The 24,980-nt window shown below is 41.7% G+C and overlaps 2 protein-coding genes and 1 long non-coding RNA gene across 3 annotated transcripts in view; 1 reads left to right on the top strand and 2 right to left on the bottom strand.

Moving 5' to 3' along the window:
* The window catches only part of slc4a11 (solute carrier family 4 member 11), an 85,296-nt gene extending 71,196 nt beyond the window's left edge, over nucleotides 1-14,100 (bottom strand). Inside the window, exon 1 of the mRNA XM_029460484.1 lies at nucleotides 13,865-14,100. Within this exon, the coding sequence (XP_029316344.1) occupies nucleotides 13,865-13,919 (55 nt within the window). The 5' untranslated portion in view covers nucleotides 13,920-14,100. The remainder of the gene's footprint in view (nucleotides 1-13,864) is intronic.
* A 5,173-nt stretch (nucleotides 14,101-19,273) lies between these two features.
* Nucleotides 19,274-24,962, top strand: ky (kyphoscoliosis peptidase). Its single transcript, XM_029459968.1, has 7 exons — nucleotides 19,274-19,330; nucleotides 20,160-20,743; nucleotides 21,580-21,694; nucleotides 22,150-22,267; nucleotides 22,580-22,771; nucleotides 22,863-23,053; nucleotides 23,211-24,962. The coding sequence occupies exons 2-7, from the start codon at nucleotides 20,180-20,182 to the stop codon at nucleotides 24,536-24,538; spliced, it is 2,508 nt and encodes an 835-aa protein (XP_029315828.1). The 5' UTR covers nucleotides 19,274-19,330; nucleotides 20,160-20,179; the 3' UTR covers nucleotides 24,539-24,962.
* On the bottom strand, nucleotides 19,542-22,880 carry LOC115027010 (uncharacterized). The gene is made up of 4 exons (XR_003834349.1): nucleotides 22,170-22,880; nucleotides 21,839-21,939; nucleotides 20,146-21,100; nucleotides 19,542-19,732 (listed from the first exon to the last, which is right to left on the bottom strand). It is a non-coding gene; the product is annotated as an uncharacterized LOC115027010 (long non-coding RNA).
* Nucleotides 24,963-24,980: the final 18 nt, after the last annotated feature.

Genomic DNA, 24,980 nt, shown 5'->3' with positions numbered 1-24,980 from the left:
ACTTCAGAGCAAATTGTTTTGACATGAGAGGTCATAACCCTGCAAAACAGGTCCTCCTGGGCTCCCCCAGGACGACTCCCTGGCCAAACAAACGCAACATCTTCTGATCATGCATGCAGGGCTTGACATTAAGCTTTTTTTAGATGATTTACTGATTTAACCCTAAAAAATAAATAAAATTGGACAATTATTACAAATGATTAAGTAAAAATCATACAATAAATACGATCTCCTCGAAGCCACCAGACACAGAGACGGGAATGTTATTAAGCAATATTCTTAAGTTGTAGATAAGCTATGTCCTGAATCATCACTGCTGTTACCAGATTGGAACTGCCTATTTTATTTTTGTACAAGACAACTGCTGCTGTCGGCTGAAGGCTTTCCGTTTTTATAATAATGGGTCGGGTTGTGTTTGAAGTGCCCAGCATGTAATGCCGCCGTATAAACCTGGTAAGCTACACAGAATTATCACGCATTTCAGACAGATCTTTTTTTCCAATTCCACAAAAAATACAGATTTGCAAAAGCTGCTTGAACAATGCAGAGATTCTGTTCCAGACGATTCATTAACAACATCGTGTTTACACTATTAGACGTCTCAAGAGGTCAGATTTGTTCACTGTTACATTGGAGGATCTTAAAGTAACAACAGTTTGGTTGGATTTATAATTCCACCAGAACCAGACCCAGATGCCACGGGATCAAAAAAGTTAATTTCCCTCCCTGATGTAAATGCTTTGTGAAAGGTCACTCATTTGCATAAGCCAGCATATACAACATCATCGTGTGTGGTATGGCCAGTGGGTCTGCTTTGCATAAAAACTGTTACGCACGGTGAGGACAAATGCGTCACTCCGTGAACCAGGGTGCATTCTCCCCGCAGGATAATTCAATTGTTCTCACCCACTGCAAACCTGCAACCCAGGTGCACTCGAGTTTCACACCGAGCGGCATAGCTGCATATATGGATTACAAACCCACGTCTCGGTAAACGACAATAACAGCGAGTGAGTTGTCACCTATAGGTGCTGGAAGTGGTGTGTTGAAGCCTTGAGGTTGAATTTACACTTGTTTCCATCTTTGTTATTTACTGAAGCCAGAAAAGTCAAATCTCATTAACACGGGGGCTCCTGTGTGCACCTGGGGTGGTTTGAGTATGATGTCAAATTAAGCTCAATAAGAGTGAGAACGGAACACACACACACACACACACACACACACACACACACACACACACACACAGACACAGACGCACACACACACACGTCACCTGCCACAGCCATATGTTATGTACAACTGTCCCTGACCCTTAATGTCTCCTTTAAGTCACAGTGGAGTCACCCTGAAGGTTTTAATCTCGTCCCAGTTCTCCTTTGACGACAGTGAACGCTTTGGAAGAAGCACATCATTAATTATTGGGTCCTGTTTGTTAACGTTCAATGCTTTTAGCCATTTTTAGTGTTAAGGGAAAGTACAGTAAGTGCTTTTTAGGTAGAACCCTGCAACGCATAACAACGCAGATTCACCGGGCAGGCTACTTCTGCTCAACATGCAGCGTCTCACAATAATTTAAATATCTATTTAGAGACATTTTACACAACTGGAAGCTGTCCAGTGCAGCCACAGAGTGATCCACGGATCTGTTGATGTCCGTCATTGTTAATATATCTTGTTTTTTTGACTGTTAATCAGGAAACAAGTCATTTTGACACATCTCATTAACCGTAAAGTAATTGATAATGTTGCTTAGATCCACTAAAACAATTGCAATGAAGGAACCTTAACAGTATTGATAAAGAAAGAGCAAGAGCTGCTATTCTACTTCCTCCTGCCCGTGCAGGTTTGTCCCCCTGACTGACTCACTCATTTGTTCTGCATAGAATTGAATGTTTCTACATTTTTACAAACTGTTTTCTCACAGAAGCATCACTTTCAAAAGCCCATTTCAGTGTCCAAATCTTCTCACTTTAAAGAGGAAAAAGATTCTCCTTTACGAACATGAGGTCACGAGGTCACAGCGGGCTGCACAGCTTCAGAGGAAGGGAAAGCGACGCAGTGCAGCACAACTAAGGATGTTCCTATGATTGAGTGTGATGCTAAAAGTAAGTTGTGCACAGGTAAGTGTTGACTTTACATAGTGCATGTGTGTGTATTGTTGCTGTCAGCCTCCCTCATGCCTTACACTCCAGCTGACGGCTTGAAGCCAAGTCTGCTTCTCGTTTCTCCTCAGAGCGGTTCCTCGCTCTCGTCAGCTAATTGGCATCAAAAGGTAGTTCAACCACAGAGCTGGAGCGGGAGGTCTCTGTGTGTGTAAAAACAGAGATACAATTTCATCTTCGGCTGATACTGAGTGCACAGGGAAGCGTCTGGAATGACCCTCTAGCTACTCTGCGGCTCGTCATCAGCGGGTGATATGAGGCTGGCGGTGAGAATGGCCTCCCGGAAACTCACAGCTCGGTGTGCGTGCGTGTGTGTGTGTTAGTGAGTGATGAATCACCGCTTGTGAGCCGCATTAACCACTAAAAAGCAATAAGGTGCACAGAGAGAGTTTAGCAGTCCAGCTTAGGGAACCACATATTCCCCCCTGCTGGTCTGGGACTGACTCCTACCAGAACCGTCTTTACTGCATGTGTGTCTCTCTCAGCCCTCCTGCTGATTCATCGGAGGACAGAGAAATCAAGAAATGCAAGTGAGTGTGTGTGTGTGATAGGTTGCACATTAAAAAGGTTCAACCTGCATTCAGGAGGTCTCAAAGAAAACGTTGACGTAAACGTTTCCCATGGGAATCTATGGTTAGAAGAGGACAAAGTCAACACTCCACCGTAGTTCAGATGAACCACGTACCTGCGGTGTACACCTTTTCTAAACAGCAGAGCCGGAGCTTGACACCAACAGGTTTCACAACGAGTCCCACAACGCAAACAGAGCTGTACAGTGTGTCAACACAGTAGTGTGTGTTTTTTACAGAAACATTTAATGTGCGCTGGACAGACTGGAGGGCAAAGAGGAATGAATGAAATACACCAAACAGCATTGTTTTCTTACAACTAACAATTATCTTCATTCATTATTTTCTCATCTATTAATTGTTTGGTGTATGAAACCCATATTTATTATTCTAAACTGTGCAATACGGACTATACTTAAACTATATAACCTTTATTACACACAGTATCATTGTTTATATTTTACACTGCTGTATATATTATAAATTATAAATATGTTTGCATATTTATTGTTAAATATATAAAATATATTTAATATATATATTTAATATATTAAATATATAATTAATATAAATATATATATATATAATTAATATAAATATATATATATATATATATATTTAATATAAATATATATATTTAATATGAATATAAATATATATATTTAATATAAATATAAATATATATTCTAGAACAATGTGCACATTTTTACTTTAACTTTAACTCCATGTTTATATAAATTTAAATATATTTTTTTAATTCTAAAATGGAGCAACTGTTACAAAATCCAATCTCCCCCGGGGGATAAATAAAGTATTTCTGATTCTGAAAACAGTAAAAAAAAAATATCCATCACCATTTCCTAAAGCCGAAGGCGGCACAGTCTAATGACCAACGATCCAACGAGAGCAACGATATTCAACAGATTCATTTCTGTCCACCTACATGTTCTGGAATCTTTGCCGTATTAAACATGAAGTCTTTTGCAGATATGTTTGAGTTGATGTACGATTCATGCTCAGTTTGATTCTCAGGGTTGTGTGGCTGCTCCGGTCAGTTAGGGATACGAGTTAGCAGCAGGCTAGCAGCTGTGACACTGTTTGCATATACAGTTTATGCTACATTAGACACAATTTCAGCAATACTAGTCAACTTTAGCTGTGAACGGTTAGGTGCATGATGCAGCACCGGAGGAGAGATAAACTCTGGAAGTTGTTTGTCCAAAGACAATCCAGTTTACATGAGCTGCGAGGGTTTAACGTTGTGTTGCTGAACATATATGGACACACATGAACAACTGTTACCTTTGACATATCCTAAACAGTGTCCACAGAGTTGTTGCATGTTGTTTTCTTCAACCAGTCCTCACAGGGTCTGTCATTTTCCTCTACAGTTTAGGTCACAAATATATATAATTGACGTTTCCGAGCACAAATGCAAATATGATCGTGTTGCTATCTATTCTACTACGCAGTATGCAGCCCTGTTGAGTATAGGTCTGCTATATGCTATATATATGATGTGATTTAAGTGATGTGTAGTCCAGTATTACGCAGGACTGTGCTGCTGCAGTGCATGCGTGTCCTTTTGTCCTTGTGCCAGATGTCAGAATGTGGCGTACAACTCATTAGGATGCCAACATGCCTCTGCACCACTGTTAAGACTTTTCACTTGGTGATTTTAAATCCATGGGGCTCCTAAGGTAGCTGCGTCTGCAGGAGTGTAGTACTAATGGTAATACAGCATAGCAAGCAATGATGCACAAACAGCGACAGCTATTGCCTCAATGAGTCATTAATCAGTGAGGGAATCCTGCTCCCTCGTTTTGACTGGGAACAACCTTCATTAGCAGCGAGTGTGTGGGCCTGTCTGCGTGTGCATATGTTTTAACTACACCTCAGTGTCTGCGTCTGCATGTGTAGGTATCTATCTCGTCTTTCTGTCTATGTGTAGGCGTCTGGCTCGTCTTCCTGTTGCTGTGTGTGTCTGTAAACTTGTGCTCAGTGTTTTCTGTGTGTCTGGTTATATCTTTTTCTTCAGCGTCGTCTTTGTTGATGATGTTGTTTGTGCTGTATTCTGGCACAGGAAGAGAGAGACACACTTATAATCACAGTAACAGTAAAAGAGGAGAAAAGAAAGAAGAAGGAAACAGGAGGAGGAGAAAGATGATGGAGAGGAGGAGGAGAAGAAAGAAGAGGAAGAGGAGGAGGATGAGGGGAGCAGCTGGTTCTTGTTACTCTGCTGCCCCCACACATCACTGCAGGAGCTATCAGAATATACCCTCCCACAATTCCCACTGTAGGGTGTGTGTGAGTGTGAGTGTGAGTGTGTGTGTGTGTGTGTGTGTGTGTGTGTGTGTGTGTGTGTGTGTGTGTGTGTGTGTGTGTGTGTGTGTGTGTGTGTGTGTGTGCAGCAGCGTTCAGTGCAGAGCTGTAAGTATTGCCAAGGGGATGAGGGCATATTTCAGGTCACAAACTAGCTACAGATTTAATTTGTAGAAGAAGAATTTGATTATGTTCTCTCCGGCAAAAACGTCTCAATGTAACTGAGATGACACAGGTGAACACACACATCAGTGCAGCGATATAACGACACACATAATTCAACATACTATATGCATGTGAGGTGGGTAGCTTCATCGCACTGGTAGTTTAGTCTGAATTCTGTAAGATGAACCTAAATCAGTGCGTCTGAATTAAACATGTGTGTCTCTGATGCTGTTCGGCTGCAGCTAACGTTTGCTCCGCTAGTTTCTCTAAAAACTTAAGATCCAGACGTCCGATAATTAAAATCCTTCATCCGATTAAAAACAACCAAAAATGTAAAAGTACATCGTAAAAATGTGGCTTAAAAATGCAGAGAACCACAACGCTGATGCACAGAGAGGGTACGAGGACATTATAGGTGCGCACATTAAACGCATCAGTTCCTTAATTCAAATGTGTTTTTTGGATAATGTAAGTGCACAACCAAGTGTGCCGAGCATCCACGTGTGCCAGTGTAAAGTCAGGGCCAAATGTGCATTGATTTGATAGCTAACTCTCCCCCAGCATACACTGCCCGGCATATTGTAAAGAAGTAACAGCAACAGTGAGTGAAAAACTCATTTAACTTGTAATATTTAGTAGCTGTGTGGGCCTAACGTTATGCATTGATGGTTAATTCAAGGTGTTTTACTTTCTTTGCACGTGTTCCAATGTTGGAAAGCCTATTATCACTTATTAGCCTTGTACACAGGCGAGCCCCTTGCAGCCTATATATAGTTTTATGGCTGTACTACAGCAGCAATGTCTCAGTCACAGTGCATTTGACTCCTTTTTTCCAAATACGTATATACGTGCAGAGCACCCACTGGCAGGAACATAAATCGGCGCCGACAGTTTGCACACAATTCAACAAAACGTATAACATAGGTCCAGTCGTTTTTTAGACATTTTAAAGCGGAAGTATTACATATTATACCTCTAAGGAAAATACTACACTAACTTCTTGTGGCGTAAGCTCTCCCTGTCACACTGTGGGCAGGAGAGGGTTTGGTGTAGACGTGCTCTTTGACCTTCCATTGTCCAGTCACCACAACAAACACTAGACAGGAAACGTGCTCACGCAGCAGCTCATTTCTGCAAAACAACTCTAAACAGAATCATTACAGGCAACTTCCTGTCACCCACATGAACTGTATCGGTCGGTGTTTATGTTTATGTAACATAAATCGATGGACTAACGCAGCCTATTGCTCATGACATGCTGGTAGTTGGCCTTGTATACATTTCCATCACATTGCAGAGCTTACAGAGTTGCATGAAGCCTTTTTTAATAACACAAGTAGGGAGCTTATTATTGTGAGTCACCACAATGCCTGTCATTATTTTCCACCTGTCTGGATTAATGATCAGCCTGCTGAAACAGTAGAAGAGTTTAAATATTCAGGAAATGTTTTTATTGCACTTTTAAAGTCAATACATTTAAGAAAAAACAAAGCAAGGCAGCACTTGTAATCAGGAAAGTGGATTCCTACGACAAAAGCAAGAAGATTTTATTATGTGTACATGGTATGAGCACAACTGGGGTGTATGTATATATTATATATATATATATATATATATACAAAGCAGTCAGTACTGAAAAGGTCCTGCAACGCACCGATGTGGGCTCCCTCTCATTTGCACAATAAGTTAACCAACACCAGTGTGTTTTCTTCTGGTTAACTCGCGTGTTTGGCATCAAAGTAATGGAAACCAGGGCGGCCTCGAGTATGACAGGATCAATCCTCGACAACAAGTGCCCGAGCAAAGTGCCACACAGTAAATCCCACTTGCTCACTTAGAGTAAGCTGTCCTGGAAACCTTGCATGACATAACTGCCTGAGATGTAAAATGTGCAGCAAGCGTAGTGGGGAGGTTTCAACCCTCATCTAAAAACGGGGGAAGGCTGACAGCACACACACATTTTTCTGCACGTCTTTGCTCACGGCACACATTCATCCACATGCAACAGCTACGGCATGCAACAGTGTCGCTTGCTCAAGGGCACATGACTGGTTCTTATTTACTCTTTAGCTCTTCCCACAGGCTTCCCAGATTTGAACTACCAACCCTCCGGTCACACTTCTCAAACCTCTCGGCCACATAAATATTCTTCATATGGTTCAAATAAAAAAGGACTTTAGTAATCCCTAAGGGGAAACAAAGTCAGCAGCGGAGAAAAGGGGAAGAAATGACAAAAGAAAGGATAAATGTCTCCCTGATGCAAATAAAATACTAATTGCTTACGTAGAATTTGCATATTGGAGGCTGAAGAAATGATAATTCTCACTCAATTTACATAACATACGTATGGTCTGAAGACGTGCAACACTCACTCACAGCAATGCAGATAAAGATGTAGGATTGTTCTAAGTGAAATATCTTGATTATAATCACAAGCATACCTAACAGGATAAATGATGTTGTTCAGTGAGCAAGAGACACATACACACTGCCCTCTGCTGGAAGACACAGAGGCTCCAAGCAGGTACACTAATGTAGGTATGGCAAAATATACCATTTATATTCTTGCTTTTCTTCTCTGGTATTATTTCTTTAAAGCTAAATACTGCGAGTGCATAGTGAGTATAGTGCACAGCTTAAATAAATACAGACTGGCTATCTCAATGAAGCTTGTCTGATCTGAGCTCGGTCAGATAAAGAAATGTGCAGATTAAAGCGGCATTGAATTGAAGATAGCAGCCATGAGCTTTGACCTCCAGTTTCCCCTCCATGTTATCCCTGCTCAGTGTGACACACACACACACACACACACACACACACACACACACACACACACACACACAGGAAATGTTTGTTGTCTTTACATTTCCTAACGCCCTGATGGGGAAGCAATGCTGACAGACACACTTTCAAGTGCGTTAGTGAAACGGACAAATCAGCAACGTGGATCCTCCTGCCATCGCTCTCTGTTACAAGAGGAGCCGACAAACACTACTCTAACACTTCATGGTGGTGAGCTGCCTCTGGAAATCTGATTTACATGTTTAAACTTCATTTAAATTGGCACTAAGACGCTTGTTATCGTAAGATATTGTCAAATACTTTTGTACAAACTTCTATAATGGACATGAGTAAGTGGTAGGCATATTTCACTCCATCCTTAACAACATTTTTTAATTATTGTAGATTAATAGTCATGGTAATTCCAATAGTACTGGTAATAATCCTGCATGTGCTACTCTCTTTATCAGATATGTGGTTAAAGAATTAATTTTGAAATCACTTCCCATCTCTTCTATAATTTCCTGCTGTTCATCATTCAGAATCTGCAGAAGTGTTTCATTTTCTCAAGACTACAGGCTCCTACTCTGCGCTGCTATTAATATTTCTTTTGCAAGAGTGCATGTCTCTTTTATGAAAATAGATTAAGCTGCCTCCTTTTTGGAAAGAAGCCTTTGCTTGTAGAGAGCGTGTCACTCTGCAGCGAGATTTTAAATTCTGTGCACCTACAGAGCGCATTAAAAACGCTGCAATAAACTGCAGAGGGCACCTCGTTGTCTTGTGCTGCGAGCAGGAAAAGACACAGCTAGTGGACAAACGCTGGGTGGGATTTCCTCTCCTGACTGGCTCCTGCCTTTGCATTGTCCGTTTTCAGATGCTGGCCAAGTGCCGCTTGCCAAGGAGAATAACAAAATGTGTCACACACACACACAACACCACACACACGCACAAACACAGAGGAAAATTACAAACAAAATGCATGCTCAATTTCATCAGTGTGCCAGTATTGTAAACCTATATTAACGTTGTGCTTATCTGTGCATTCAGACAGACTTAAGTGCCACTGTGTTGGAATACTGTACATGTGAGCAGTAATGCCTAATAATATAATTAGAATAATAATTGCATATAATCTAAGGCTGTAACTGACGACTATTCTGATCGTTTATTCTGCTGATTCTTTTCTCGACTGTACATGTAAAAACCGTTGGTCAGTGCGTGCAAACGTGCAATAAATCATAGAAAGAACCAAAGTTAAATCTACAGAGGGAATGAACTCTGGCTTAGTGCACGCTCCTGACTCGTCCCCACAACATTTAAAGTTTACATTTAATTCATTTTATATATAAATATATAAACAGCAGACTTGTGAATGTCTTTTTATTAACAGGTTGACATTCGCCTTCCAGATCAAGGTGACCGGAGGAGTCAGTTACTCCGAGATATTCAAATGTGATGTCTCTGCTGTGTGTGTGGCGTCCTGCTGTGCTCACTGCAGCACATACACCACTACAAATACTTGCACTGCATTATGGGAATTGGTCGATTGAACTAATGGTAGAGAATATTTACATGATGCTCTTGTGGTTGTCAGTTTACATCCATAAGTTTCCAAAATGTCATCATTTTATCTTATTAGAATTAGACATTTGGGTGAAATTGTCACAATTAGCATATAAATGAGTTATGTGTGAGGTCACAGTGACTCTGAACTCTGACCACCAAAATCTAATCAGTTCACCCTCGAGTCCAAATGGACATTTGTGCCAAATTGGAAGAAATTCCCTCAAAGCTTTCCTGAGATATCGCGTTCACGAGAGTGAGATGGACAGACGGACGAAACACGTCGTCTCCGGCCATAAGAGCAGCTGCCTCGACGCTGTAAACTGGTGTTGGGGTACTTTGTTTCCCAAACTGTAAATTGATCAGGAATCAACAAGGAAATGGATAAAGTATCGGACCTATAAGCAGAATCCATCATGCCGTCAGCATCAATACGTCCCCTACTGACCCAGAAGGCGACGCAGGTTCTTGTTCAGGCTCTTGTCATCTCACGACTCCTGCAACTCCCTCCTCGCTGGACTGCCTACATGTGCCATTCGACCTCTACAGCTCATCCAGAATACAGCACCCCGACTGGTCTCCAATCTACCCAAGTTCTCCCACAATGCACCGCTTCTCCGCTCCCTTCACTGACTACCAGTGGGGCCCGGATTTGCTTCAAGACGTTGGTGCTGGTCCACCGTGCTGTGAATGGATCAGCCCCTTCTTACATCCAGGCCATGGTCGAACCATGTTCACTTTGCTCTGCGTCGACCAATCGGCTCGCCGCTCCCTCACTGCGAGTGGGACCCAGATTCCCCTCAAATAAAACCGCCTGTTTGTTATCCTGGCTCCAACATGGTGGAACGACCTCCCCAGTGATGTGAGGACAGCAGACAGTCTTCACACCTGCAGACTGAACTCACCTGTGTCGACTGCACCTCGACCCATGAAGAAAACTAAATAACTGTTCTTTGTTTGTTGCACTTGTATTGTTTTGGCTTATTTGTAGCTAATAGTTGAATTTGTATTCTATTGTTTCTGTATGTTGCACTTCAAACTGGCTTATTTGAAGACAGTGTTCACTTATACGATTGTACCTGTTTGAAGCTGATGTACTTACAAGATTCTTGGTGTTCGGAGTTGTATCTCTATGACTGTTTGCACTTTTTGTACGTCGCTTTGGACAAAAGCGTCGGCTCAATGAACTGTAGTGTAAAATAGCTGCTGTGTGTTCACTGACAAGTCTTTTTGTCTTACATTAGTTGCACAAGGCTTTAGTTTGTTGCATCTTTCTCAGACTTGTTGCATAAGATTCTGTCGTCCTTATATTATGTGCATCTTTATATGCGTAAAGTTAAAGTTCATATTAAGCCTATACCAGTTTACCCCAGACACGACGATGCATCTGTTTAACAAGTGTTTCTAAAAGCGACGGAGGGCGCTGGAAGCTAAGTGAGTCTCTGTGTCGGAGCTGATTGATTAATGTCTTCACCAGTAGCTACTTGAATCTACTGCAGTCCTGCCAGACGAATAATAAATGACACTTAACAAACAATTAACACCGTGAACCAAATTCCCACGTGTGCATGAACACATCACCGTTATTTAAGACGGGCAGAGGAGGCGGAGAAGGTAAAGTGAGCTCCTGCTGCACAGAAAACACTAACAATATAATATGTGTTGCTTTATATCAATAAGGACAAAACACTAAATACTGAATAGATTAAAAACCTTGGGTTAGCTACTGACTAATACCCACATGAACATTTTTCTCCAGGGAAACCTCAGCTTGAAAAACATTTTGAAAAATGAAAAGCTTCTTTGTGTACATGCCTCTAATATTGTCTGGCTTAAAAGTTCAACTATGTTGCTAGGTTACTCTGGGCCAAATCTGTCCTCGTGGAAAAAACTAAACTGTCTTTTTATTAATGAATCTGCCGATTATTTCCTTGATGAATCAATTAGTTGTTGTACATGCAAAGATGGTGTCCTATTGTCATTTTAATGTAATTTTTTTCTGTAGAAAACTACACTTTAAAATGTAATATATTTTTTTAAATAATGTTTAGTTCAATGTTACATTTGTTCAATAACAAAATGTTGAAATACATTTTTTTTTTTTTATTCCACAAGCAATTTGTTGTATTTTAGCTGCATCAGAAAAGCAGAACTGATTACACTTTAATTAATTAAATAATTATATATATATATATATATATATATATATATATATAAAATTAAATATGTATGTATATATATATATATATATATATATATATATATATATATATATATATATATAATTAAATATATATATATATATATATATATAATTAAATATATATATATATATATATATATATATATATATATATATATATATATATATATATATATATATATATATATATATATATATATATATAAAATTAATTAAATAAATAATTATATATACATATATTGCATATTTCTATGCAGCCCAAGTCTAAATGCAATTACATAATGTTTTAGTCCCTCGGAAAAACATAATATATTATATAAATATATTTATCCTTTTTTATTATTTCCACATAACTAGAAGTCATAGGATCTGCACAGAAGCCAATTCTATAAAACAAAAGGTATAAAAGGAGAGTGATAAACAATGGGAAGTAAAAGTTGCACACTGATAATTGTAAGGTTTTAAAGATACTGTATCCTATAGAGAATATCAGATAGCCGTGAAGTCCTTTTCAAAATGTAATGAACCACTAACAACCCATATGGTTTGACCCCGACACTTCTTATGCGTGCTGTACGATACTAACAGGGTCATGGTGTATCCTCCTGGGTGGGTCAACATGTAGAGCGTGGCGTTGACAGCGTCAGAGATAGAAGCTCGACTCCCACCGGAACAAAACAACATGTATGCACTCTGAAATCCACGAGGAGCTCAGCTCAGGGATGAAAGTGCCGGCCGAATGGCACATAAAAAGGAGGTAATCCTGGTTAAGACAGAGAGTTACACAATAGACACCGGATGATTTGAACAAAAAAAATTGCTTGTTTTGGGGAAATTCAAGGTCACACGAAGAGAGGCTCTGAACTTTGCAAGGATTCAAGGCTTTAAAGCCTCTGCTCTGCAACAAGCAATTAAAAATACAAGATAAGGCAAAGTAAGGTTCAAAAGGCTAATAGCGTGTCTTTCTGTGAAGTGTTCCAATTACAAGCACCTTGATTTCATTTTGATGCAGGAAGCGAGAAGTAAAGGAAGAAAGATATCTGCCTACTGAAAGCCTACAGTGTGAAGTGACTGTCGTACATCAAACAGCTTTGTGCATGCTTTCTAGAACACTTCCTTTATTTCTAAAACTGCCAACAGTATCCATTAAATACTGATTATTTCTTATTAACCGAACTCAATCTGTCAAATGTAAGAACATCGTGAACAATGTCTTGTTTTGTGTCGTCTGAATTCAGATAAGTCATTACCCTTCTCCTAAAGGGTCATTGGGTTACATTATTTTTGGCATCTTACTGTTTCATATATCTCAAGAGACCAGGCTGCAAACATTGGAAAGCAAGACGTTTTCCAAGGTGCCACATTTCACTGTTTGTTCCATTTAAAGCTGCTTGTTTACAAGTGTTTTGGCACCAGTGACACTGTTTACTCTACTTGTGTCTTCAACATTTCCTCTATCAATACATAATGGGTTCTGCTGTACTCCTGACACATCTCCTGACACATGTCTTGGGTGAAAACACGCAAAGATGTCAATGCAATGATACATGAGTTGACCTGTAGGGTTTGCAAAGCCGATGTGAAATGCATCAAAGCTGCAATATGTCATGATAAATCTTCTGTATCTGTTGTGTCGGACAGTACAGTGGATATTGTAGTTGGCAGGTTTCCTACAGCACTTAAACTGGTGCATAATTACTACCAAAAACACTGCTAAGTAAGTCAAACTACATAACGGAAGCTGTTTCTTTAGTCTGGTATCCACTCCGCCTAATTGTCCTCTTTAGATAATTGGCCCTCCTCTGGTGCAGTTGGTGTGTCCCATTTAATTAAGAAGACTCTCTCTCTCCATCTGTATTAATCTCTCTTACTCCCTCTCACACACATGCACACACAATGCAGTTTAACTAGCTCTGTAGCTGACATTATTAGATGCCATTATGCATGAAAAGTAGTTTGTTAGTTCAGTAGTTTGCAACATGAAATATTTTTTTAAAGAGTTAAGGAAAACAAAACACAGTTGTCACTACTAAACCATAAATGTCACGACAGTTTACCTGTGTTAGCATTAACTTAAAATAAAGTAAAATGCATCTTACCTCTCGTAAATCGATTCACCCCCGTCACCTCTCCATCGTCCTTAACAGTTTTCATAACGTCCCCGGTTTTTTGAAAGCGTCAGAATATCTTCCAGCTTTCTTTTACTTCAAAGGAAATTATTTTAAAAACAACAACAGATGTGTATGTTTTGTCCGGTAGCTACATTTAAATTTAAAAAAGTCACGATAGTATCATTAAGTAATCAACGCCGCGCATCAGGTGTTGCTGACAGCACGCGCCCGCCGAGTGCCTGAACGAGCGACCACGCCCACCGCTCGCTTGTTATATATATATATATATATATATATATATATATATATATATATATATATATATATATATGTATAATAGTGTATATATAATATATATATCTATATATATCTATATCTATATCTAATATGGTATCTATATATATATTAGATAGATATATAACTATATCTATAATAGTGTCTCTATATATATATATCTATATAATCGTGTATATATATATCTCTATAATCCTATATCCTATCTCTCTATTCTCATACTATGTGTATCTCTCTACCCTACTCTCTCCTATACCCTCCTTCTATCCTATCTAGCTATCTCTCTCCACCTCTTCTCTCTCTCTACTTCTCTATCTATTCTACTACTTCTCATATTCTCCTAGTCTCTACTATCTATTATATATCTCTAGATCTAGAGTATATTCTATCTATATATCTACTAGGATAGAGATATATCATAGTCTCTATTCTATCTCTGATAGAGTAGAGTATCTCTATCTACCCCCTCCTCTTATACTCTCCTCTCTCTATCTCTCTCATCTTCTATCTCTCTCTCTATCTCTCTCTCTATCTCTCTCTCTCTCTCTAATCTCTTACTCTCTCTCTCTCTCTCTCTCTCTCTATCTCTCTCGTCTAGATCTCTTCTCCTCTCTATTCTCCTCGTGTATATCTATCTCTCATCGTCTTATACTCTCTCTCTATCTCTCTCCTCTTTTCTCTATAGACTATCTCTCTCCTAGTATATCTCTCTCTTATCTATACCCATTATATCTCTCTTCTCTCTCTCTCTATCTCCTCTTCTACTCTCTCTCCTAGGTATCTATCTCATCCTAGTATCTTCTCTAATAGTACTATCTACTATCTATATCTAATAGATATCTTATCTCTATCTATCTACACCCTACTATTCTATAAAACCCTACTATATATATATATATTATACCTTAGTAATCTATTATATATATATAATAGTATATATATATATATATATAGTAGTATATATAGTATTGAGATATTATAGTATATATAGAGCAATAGATACATGAGTATATATTATATATACTATAATAGGATATATATATCTATATATATAGTATATATATATTATATATATATATATCTAATAGTATATATATATATATATATATAGTGATATATAATAATATATAAATATAAATATAATATAATAATACACACTATTCCAGCCAGCACAACACTTGTCGTAAAAGTAGTTGTTTATATGCATCACTGTGGTATTAAACATTAACTATTTGAAAGCTATAATTAAGATACTATTTTGACTTGGCTATTACTGATGTGTATTGTACAACACTCCAGATGATGTCATATTTCAGCCCCCTTTATACCCGTTATTCACAGTGTGGACAACTGATACACGTCTGTGGGCTATAGGCACAACATAGTACACAACTTAAGGCAGGGTAATGTTATAATCTTCTATGAGAAATATACCCAAACTATTTCCAAAGAATCCAGAATTACTATACAGTACCACAGGCCTTACCTTTTGTTTTTAAACAATGCATTAATATTACAATCTATAACCCATCCATTATTACAGAGGCCAGCTGTCCAGATTATGCTGTTTTGTAAGCTGCGTTCACCAGCTGTTGAACCTGGGGGAAACTGCTATCAGCTGAGTGCTGCGGGTTCTTGGCTCTTGCAGGTAAGTTTGGATACTCACATGGGTTCTTTAATTATTTCATGCAAAGAACTCTCCAGGTGGATGTGCTTTATACAACATGCATTCATAAACGTTGCACTATACAGCTTGTATCTCTGCAACTTTCTCATTTTTTTTATTACAACTTGCTATAAAAACTAAAGTCCAAGTTGGAAATGGTTCTGTTTTAATGGACTCAGATTGTAGCTCCAGCTGCTGCATCAACAAAGCGCTGCCACAGTGATGAGTAAATCAGCTTTTTATCATCTAAAAATAGCGAGAATCAGACGTCTCATGTCCACGTGAGATTTAGAGAAACTCGTTCATGTCTTCCTCTCCAGCAGGGTGCCATGCGCTCTTGTTCTTGATCTTCTTAAAAAGACACCCGCTACACATTTTGACTGCTGCTGCTACAATAACGAGAAGCGAGACAGCTGAGGACATTACGCCAGCGAGTGCTTCTGCGAGTTTCTAAATCACATAACAGCCGAAAGCCAAAATATGTTTGTGATGTGTTTGAAGAATATAAACCAAGCTGGTCCCTTAGATCTCAAGGAAACTGTTTGTGCCTCCAGTCAGAGAAGCAAACATGGTGAAGATGGATGTAGTTACTGTGGTGCACACACCTAGAACCACCTCATGGTGCTCACACATAGAACCACCTCATGATGCACACACCTAGAACCACCTCATGATGCACACACCTAGAACACGACCTCATGGTCCACACACCTAGAACACCACCTCATGATGCACACACCTAGAACACGACCTCATGGTCCACACACCTAGAACACCACCTCATGATGCACACACCTAGAACCACCTCATGGTGCACACACCTAGAACACCACCTCATGGTGCACACACCTAGAACCACCTCCTGATGCTCACACATAGAACCACCTCATGATGCACACACCTAGAACCACCTCATGATGCACACACATAGAACACGACCTCATGGTGCACACACCTAGAACCACCTCATCATGCACACACCTAGAACATGACCTCATGATGCACACACATAGAACCACCTCATGATGCACACACCTAGAACCACCTCATGATGCACACACCTAGAACATGACCTCATGATGCACACACATAGAACCACCTCATGGTGCACACACCTAGAACCACCTCATCATGCACACACCTAGAACATGACCTCATGATGCTCACACATAGAACCACCTCATGATGCACACACCTAGAACACCACCTCATGATGCACACACCTAGAACACCACCTCATGATGTACACACCTAGAACCACCTCATGGTGCAAACATGGTTTCCCAACACTTTTGATTCATTTCCTGCCTTTATTTGTGTTATTCGTCCAAATTGCAAGTAAAATGAGCTTGAAACTAAATGGATAAGTTCAGTGTAAAAGTTATTTTTTGCCAAAAACAAATAACTCAAGATCCACTTACTTGCTTTTACTTCAACAACATCCCACTGTCCTCCTCTGCAGATGGAGGTTGTTCAGTAGACATGGAGTTAGTTCTCATTGTGGCGAAGTGGGGCGAGGTAGAACAGCACCGTGAGTGACATTTTATTCTGTTAAATTACACAGATAAGTACTTACACAAGTGGAACTGGTCTCAAAATAATACGTATTTAAACATTTATAGCGGTAGACGATGGATGGATGGATGGAGGAGCAAAGATTTGGATGTGAATTTTGTGACCAATGTACTGAAAACGGGTGTAACTTGACAGGTGATCGTTGTCTGATGGTTAAATAGAACGAACGTTTGCTGAATTAGAATAAACCACAGATCTCAGGAACCCAAAAGGGACTGAAATATTTTCTCACTATAAGAAATTCACTAATGCCTGGAAGTACATTAACATTCCTCCTTTCAGCCTGCAGTGATTTCCTTTTCATTTCTCTGCCATATCAATGCTTCACATCTCCCCTCAGTGTGTTTCACCTCTCTGAGTTGGAGAGAATCCCCCCCCCCCCACTGTTCCTCTGCTTTCCCTAATAAGCCAGAGCGAGATTCCTTGGATGACAGCTGTTCCAGATGGCATTATTACTCCGCGGTTTCACAGTCAGCTGGCTCAGGATCCACCACCGGCGGAGGTGGCTGTCCCTCCACCGTGCCCACGCGTCAACATCAACACCAACATATGGCAGTGTTATGTAATACTGTATCTGTGGGGTGATCACCCAACAAGTTCTCCTCCTTTCTCTTCATTTGTGTGGTGCTTCAACTTGGCAAAAAGCTAGGTCCAAGGACTGCTTACACTTCCTGCAGTATTTATGTTATATTATTTCTTGTTGGGTTTTAAACCACTTGTGTTTACAACTTTCCTGCACGTTAAATCTGTTTGTAAATCTGTTTGACCACATTTGCATCTCCTATTGCACAACTGTGCAGCTAAAACCCCAAACTATAATCAATATTTTGCAAATGTAATGTGCATCATATTGATGATCCCACAGAGAATTATCACCCAGCTCTGCAGGGTTTATGTTCTAGCTTGTTTCAGCTCATTGTTTTTGAGAGCCTGTTTTGAGCAATATGAGTGCTTTAACCAGCTGTACACCACCTGCCCAGCAGATATACAAAGTTAGCAACAACCTGGTGAACATAGCGAAGCATTGAGCAGCGTTAACGAGTCCTCCACCGAGCGTTGTACTCCATAGAACAATGTTTGCTAATCATTTCACCATATCAACTTTATGAAGCAGTAATATGTAGTGTTGTGTTAACAGCCCCCATAAATTGCAGTTTGAAACGTGTGTTTGTATCTTGGGCTGTGTTGGGAACTGTAGAGGTTGGAAGTCTGTAAATATTTGTGAGACATTGCATGTGATGCTGGCCTGTTTAATTAAACGTTTTGACTTTTATTTGAATGTGCACGTCTCACAAGATCTCCTTTGTCCATGTCTAATGTACTAAAGTGATCCGCATACATTCAGACTGACGCTTTGCTACATGCAACTGAAATGAGGTAAATTGTGCATGACAGAAACAGGGGGGACTGAGTGTCATCAGAGGCCACGCGGACCCCTCATAAACCCTGTGAACGGCCAACTCTTCGCTGAATCCGACCCCTTAATCTCACGTGCTCGTGCGCCAACTTCCCCGCCGCTCATCAACGCACGCATTCACCATCCATACGGACACAAGCCGACATAAAACCTGACACATTAAAAAACATTCACACTTGCTCATGTGATCTGATATGCTGCAGTGTGTATGCAGTGAATATCCAATGCATGTACAGCGCACATCAGAACATACATCTGTAAAGCACACACACTTACAAATACACACACAAAGACGTCACACTCCTCAGTTGGGGCTTACTCTATTGGCTGGTCTTAACTGCTTTGTAGTATTTTTAGGCCTGTTATTCTGGGGCCTGTGCTGGCAGGCCACTGGGAGGGTATATAAGCCTCCCCCTGCAACTGGGGACCACTGAGAACACACAGTGGAAACATCTCTGCCCGACACTCAGCAAACATCCAGCAGGCATTTTAAATCATCTCGGTAAGTAAAAGCCTCGGCGACTTTTAGAGAAGTAGCGACAGTTAAACCTAACGAGACTGGCTTTACCCACCTTCACTTTTGTGAGCGTGAATCTAACTTTTAAAGAGTTATGACCACTGAACAAAGTGTCAGCTGTTTTTGGAGGGAAATTACAACTTGTCTGATAAAGAAGATTTTATTTTTGTTATTGCACTTGTGTGTACTCCAACATGAGAGGTGATGCCTTATGATATCCTTTGGCACCTCCACTTTGGTGGCACTCTAGGATGGTCAGAGGTCTGGGTCAGCTGCAGCATAGTGTGCACAGACCTGATAGGACCTAGAGGCTCGCTGAAGGACACTTGAGCCGGGCAGATACTTGCCAACCCAGGTCATCGGGGTGACGGTCACTGTGCCAGCCTGCTGTAAAGTCATTTTTCAACAGATTACTAAATTTCAAATCAAAAATATGTTGACCAGTGTGTTCACACATGTCGCTCATTTCTAAAACATGCTGAATGCGGACATCAATCTGCAGGTTCATCACATACAGGAAGTTATAAGGTCATACTAATCTGGTAAAGGCTTTGACTTTCTTTGCGCTGTTAGCTGTGACAGTGACTAATGAGTCCAACCTTTGCGTTCATTTCTGGTCATGAATAGACATGATATAATTGCCAATTCATCACTGTCTTACACAGAATGTACTGTATGGATATACCTTCTGCTTCACACTTATGAGCAATGTGTCTGATTGTAAGCTCTACCTGCTCACAGGTTGAGGAACATTAGCTAGAAATAGGTCAAATGGCTACCGTCTTGTGAACATCATGTACCTTCTTTTGGTTAGGACGCCATGCTTCCAGCATAATGTCGGCTAACGTTGCAATTCAGAAGTTCTCCTTCCCCTTCTCCTGTGCTGCACGGCTTTCTCAGCAAGATGAGGTGACCCAGAAGGGAAGCGTGCAGGTGAAGGCCCTGGAGCTTCTTAACCTCCAGGGGAATCGAATCTTAAGTGAAGCAGGCTCTGTTGCTGTTATAGGAGCTCTGGTGCACAAGGAGAGTCCAAAAGCTGCTCCTGTGGGAGACAAGGCACCTGTCCAGGTCCTGGTCTGTGCTGGAGCCTCCCAGAGTGCTCTGGTCTGCAGGCAGAGCGTGTTCCAGAATCTGACAGTTGAAAGTGAAGATCAGCGTCCTGCGGCGAAGAGACAGCTGTCGTCCGAGAGCGCGGCCAGGACCATCACCGTGGTGAAGAAGAGCGCAGTGAGGACAGAGGCGGAGTACAACAGGCACCTGAAACCGAAAGCACACCTGGGACAGAGGGCGTCACCACGCCCTGTGGCGGCGGGGAAGAGGAGGCGTCGAAAGGACCTCTTCACCAACTCTGAGGTCTTCCACAGGGTCGATTCACACGCCATCAGGGCCGGAGCCGAGGTGACAACGCTTACACATCACATCCTGCTGTAAACATACTATTGGAAGTGCTAACATTTCTTTGTGCAGATCTGCCACGACGATCACTTCAGAATCTTTAACCTGTGAAGCTACGCAGAACAACACAATCATATTATTTACATGTAGTGCTGTTTATTCATCTACATCTTTGGATCGTGGTGCTCAAAGAATAAATGTGTCTTTCCAGAAAGTTACTCCAGATAATCAACCTTGTTGTGAGCGGTTTCATGTTGGAACATGAGTAGATGCACGCTTCCTTACGGCTGGCAGGTGTACTTCAGATGAAAGAAAATAGTCTCTGCATAAAACTGATCTCCAGTACCCGGGTAATGAGTTCTGTAAAGAGACATTGCTGTGAGTTTTTCAAGTGTAGTGCCTTTATATCCAAGAGGAGGCAGACGATATCTCTGACACTCCTGCAACTCACAGCACAACATTTATAAATAGCACAGCAGGGGAAGAGGAAAAATATGTATTTCTGATTTCGGGGTGAACTGTCCCTTTAAATAAGAGGACATCTGCAGCAGAACCAAAGCGAACTCAGTAAACCAAGACAAAGCCACTAAAGAGAAGAGTATTTGTGTTCCTGAGCTCTGTTGGTAGAATCTACGACAATACAACTCTAACAAACAGCGCAGCGCTCACGTGCGTTGAGCCCGGATGAGCTCAACGCACGTGTTTGACGCTGGCTCAATCTGAAAACACACAGACTCCAATCTCTGGATACCTAACGTTTATTAATTCATTAAATATAAGACTAATTACCTATAAACACACACATATATATGTGACAGGAAATGCTTTGTGTGTTGCAGCTGAAGGAGAAGTGTGTGTATGATGTGAAGACAATAGTGAAGAGCATCACACAAGGAGCCAGGAATGAGCTGGAGAGGCTTCGTGCCATCTGGGTCTGGCTGTGCCACAACATCGGTGGGTATATTACTGAACTATATATACTTGCATATAAATCCTAGTGTTGTGTAATATACCACTTTATGAAATTCATGACAGTTAATCTATGTTTAAGAGAGGGTTAGGCCTGCTGCCATTACCATAATCATGTTATCGACTTACCGTTTGATATATGGACATTACGCTGATCATGTGTGCTGGCCCCGTGTTTCCATAGGAACGTCTCATGTCTCATAAACAGCAGGGTTTCCCCAACGCACAGACTTTATAAAGAGCACAAGAGTCCATTGTATTCATTGTTTTGGTTGTGTGGTTTCATTTGAGTTATTTACATTTTGTTCAAACCTCATATTATCATTATATCATGTAATGGTCTTAAAATGATATTTCTGGGACACGATATCGTCAAACACAAGTAGTTATCATGACAGGCCTGGAGCAGGTGCTATATTTACTGGTTGTCATCTTCACAGAGTATGATGTGAGTGGGTACCTTGGCCGCTCAGAGAAGCTGAGCTCCCCGGAGGAGGTGATAGCGGCCGGTCGGGGTGTTTGCTGCGGCTACTCCAGCCTCTGTTTGGAGATGTGCAGGTGAACACAACAATAAGTTAGACACTGAGGATGGCCTCACACGTCTGAGACTGTAGCCACAGATAACAGCTGTTCGTTTGTAAAGACTAGTGTTTCATCTCTTACCTTCATGTGGCTCACTAAAACCAAACAGACACGTGCAGTCACTTAGTATTGTGCTGCGTTCGGCATCCTTGGCGCCTTCTGAGTTCAACATAGACATTTCCAGAATGTGCAAGGAATTAATTTGATTTAAGACCTTGACCTTGACCTTGAGCTTCAGGACACGGGATGCAACACAAAAGGCTTGCTGTGTTTGGCTTGTGTTTACAGAGAGGTGGGCATTGTGTGCCAAGAAGTGCCGGGCCACAGTAAGGGCATCGGGTACCTTCAGGGCCAGAGCCTGGAGAATGTGAAATCTGATCACCTGTGGAACTCTGTGCTTCTGGAAGGACAGTGGTTCCCATTGGACGCCTGTTGGGGAGCAGGACGAGTAGATATGGAACATGAAAGCTTCGTCAAAAGGTTTGATTAGCATCATTTTGTTTATCATCATACACACGAAACCAGCAGCGGGTTTCACACCAGTCTGTCGTCTCCATCTGTCGCCTCCAAGGTTTGATGATTTCTACTTCCTAACGGAACCCGAGGAGTTCGTAGAATCGCACTTCCCCGATGAGGAGAAATGGCAGCTCCTGGACACGCCCATCTCCCTGGAGGAATTTGGGAGGAGGGTCTTCAAGACGTCAGCCTTCTTCACTATGGGGCTCAGGCTGATTCAGCCTCATTACTTTCACATCGTCACAGGTCAGTTCTGTCCATTTTGCACTGGATGCAAATGTATTAATCGTCCTGTTTTATGCACCAAATTAGATTTTATGCAGGTTATTTAGTTTTTGTTTTAATTACTTGGTACTCAACTACTTGATATGGTCTTAAAATTCACTTCTGACTACCTTCTCAGATGATGGCGAGGCAAACGTGTCCCTTGGCTTCTCCAGGCCAGCAACCTTTACCTACGAGATGACTCAGCACCAGGACCTTCTCCATTGTGGCGCTCGAGAGCAGAAAGATTCCAGCAACTCGTCCTTTGGCCTCCTAACAGTCTCCCATCGGAGCATGAAGCTGACGCTCCTGCCGCCTGCCAGTGGCGCGTATGACGTGAAGGTGTTTGCCAGACCTGAAACAGCCACCACACCTCTGATTTGGGTCTGCTCCTTCACAGTCCAGTGTCCCATCCCCAGGGCCATGGAGGAGATCCCAGAGAACCCCTTCTTGTCTTGGGGCCTCCAGCCTGTTGCAGGATCTCTGGGCGTTGCAGGCAGCAGCCAGGACAGCAAGGCTGCGGAGGTGGAAGAAGGGGTCTTTGAGTTGGCGTTAAAGACGTCCAGGCCTCTGATGGTGCTGTGTGAACTGGTCCACCCGGGGCTGGAAGCTGCTGTAGCCAAGCGCTGCCTGGCTACTCAGATTCAACAGGATGTCCTGACCTGTCACGTCCTGTGCCCCATGCGTGGCTTCTACCGGCTGTCAGTGTTTGTGCGAGACTATGAGAAAACAGAAGTCAAGTTTCAGAATGCTGCAAACTTCCTGTTGCACTGCAAAGGGAAGGTGGTCAGTCCGAATGAGCTGTACCCTCCTAACCTGGGCTCAGTGTGTGGGCCGGGGACCCGCACAGTCGAGGCAGGGTTGTCCAAATTCAGCCACACGACAGCTGTGGTGAGCACCCAGCAAGGCAAGTGTAACCTCACCTTCCACAACCAGCGGGACCTCGAGCTTCACACTGTGCTGAGCAGAGAAGAGACCCAAACAGCAGCCATCCCGCTGTCACGCCACCTCTTCTGCACATACACTGACAGCAAGGTGACGGTGAGCGTCAGCCTGCCTGATGCCGGGGTGTATCGACTGGGCCTGTATGCTAAGATCCCCCCTGGTGGAGATTTCAGCCCCATGTGTGACTTTGTTCTGAGGAACAGCTGTGATCAGCCGGGGCCTCCGTTCCCCTGCGTCTACGCAGCCTGGAGGAAAGGCTACGTGCTCTTTGAGCCCCGTGTGGGTCTGCTGGAGCCCCTCTCATGGGTCCGCTTCAGGGTGAGGGTCCCCGGGGCCCAGAGGGTAAGCGTGGTGGGAGAGACGCGAACTGATCTGAAGATGAATAAGAGCAGAGTCTGGGAGGGCGAGGTTTTAAGTGGAAACGGGCTCCAACAACTGAAACTGGCCGCCACCTCGGGAGAGTCCAGCGACATGGCTGTTTTGATGACCTTTGACATCAAGCAGCTGGAGAGAGAAGCGTGAAGAAGGCTGGTGGAGAGCAGAGAGATGGTTCTCTGAACAAAGTGGTTAACTGCCTAATGTTATTGATATGGACTAATGCAAAATCAGACTGGGGGAGAAAATATCTGCAAACAATTCAAACTGTGAGCCGCAATCCTTCAGGTTCACCTGCGTCAGCACGACACAGTCACAATCAGGTGTACGGACATTTTATTTGATAAATGGTCGAGTGAATGTGTGAACTTTGTAGCAATGAAGTGATACCTTATGAAATACCGAACTTACCTGGAAATTGTTTGCGATTTTTTGAAACTTATTATTTGATCCAGGTGTTCAGTGCAACAACTGACGATGGTGCTCAGCTGCAATATCATACTGATCTATGGTGCATTGTTATTATGTTTTATGAAGTAAACCTGCATTATGAAGTGAGCAATAAAGATATACTGTGAAAAACACCATT

This window comes from Cottoperca gobio, chromosome 22 (genome assembly GCF_900634415.1).
Source record: "Cottoperca gobio chromosome 22, fCotGob3.1, whole genome shotgun sequence".
In the NCBI taxonomy this organism is placed as follows: domain Eukaryota; kingdom Metazoa; phylum Chordata; class Actinopteri; order Perciformes; family Bovichtidae; genus Cottoperca; species Cottoperca gobio.
The sequence above is the reverse complement of the archived record's forward strand: the minus strand, read 5'-3'. Positions and strand labels throughout refer to the sequence as shown.

Coding starts and splice junctions, on each gene's coding strand:
- ky (XM_029459968.1), top strand. CDS start 20,180: ATGTCGGCTAACGTTGCAATTCAGAAGTTCTCCTTCCCCTTCTCCTGT. Junction 21,695..22,149: donor CTGGCTGTGCCACAACATCG/GTGGGTATATTA, acceptor TCATCTTCACAG/AGTATGATGTGAGTGGGTAC. Junction 22,268..22,579: donor CTCTGTTTGGAGATGTGCAG/GTGAACACAACA, acceptor TTGTGTTTACAG/AGAGGTGGGCATTGTGTGCC.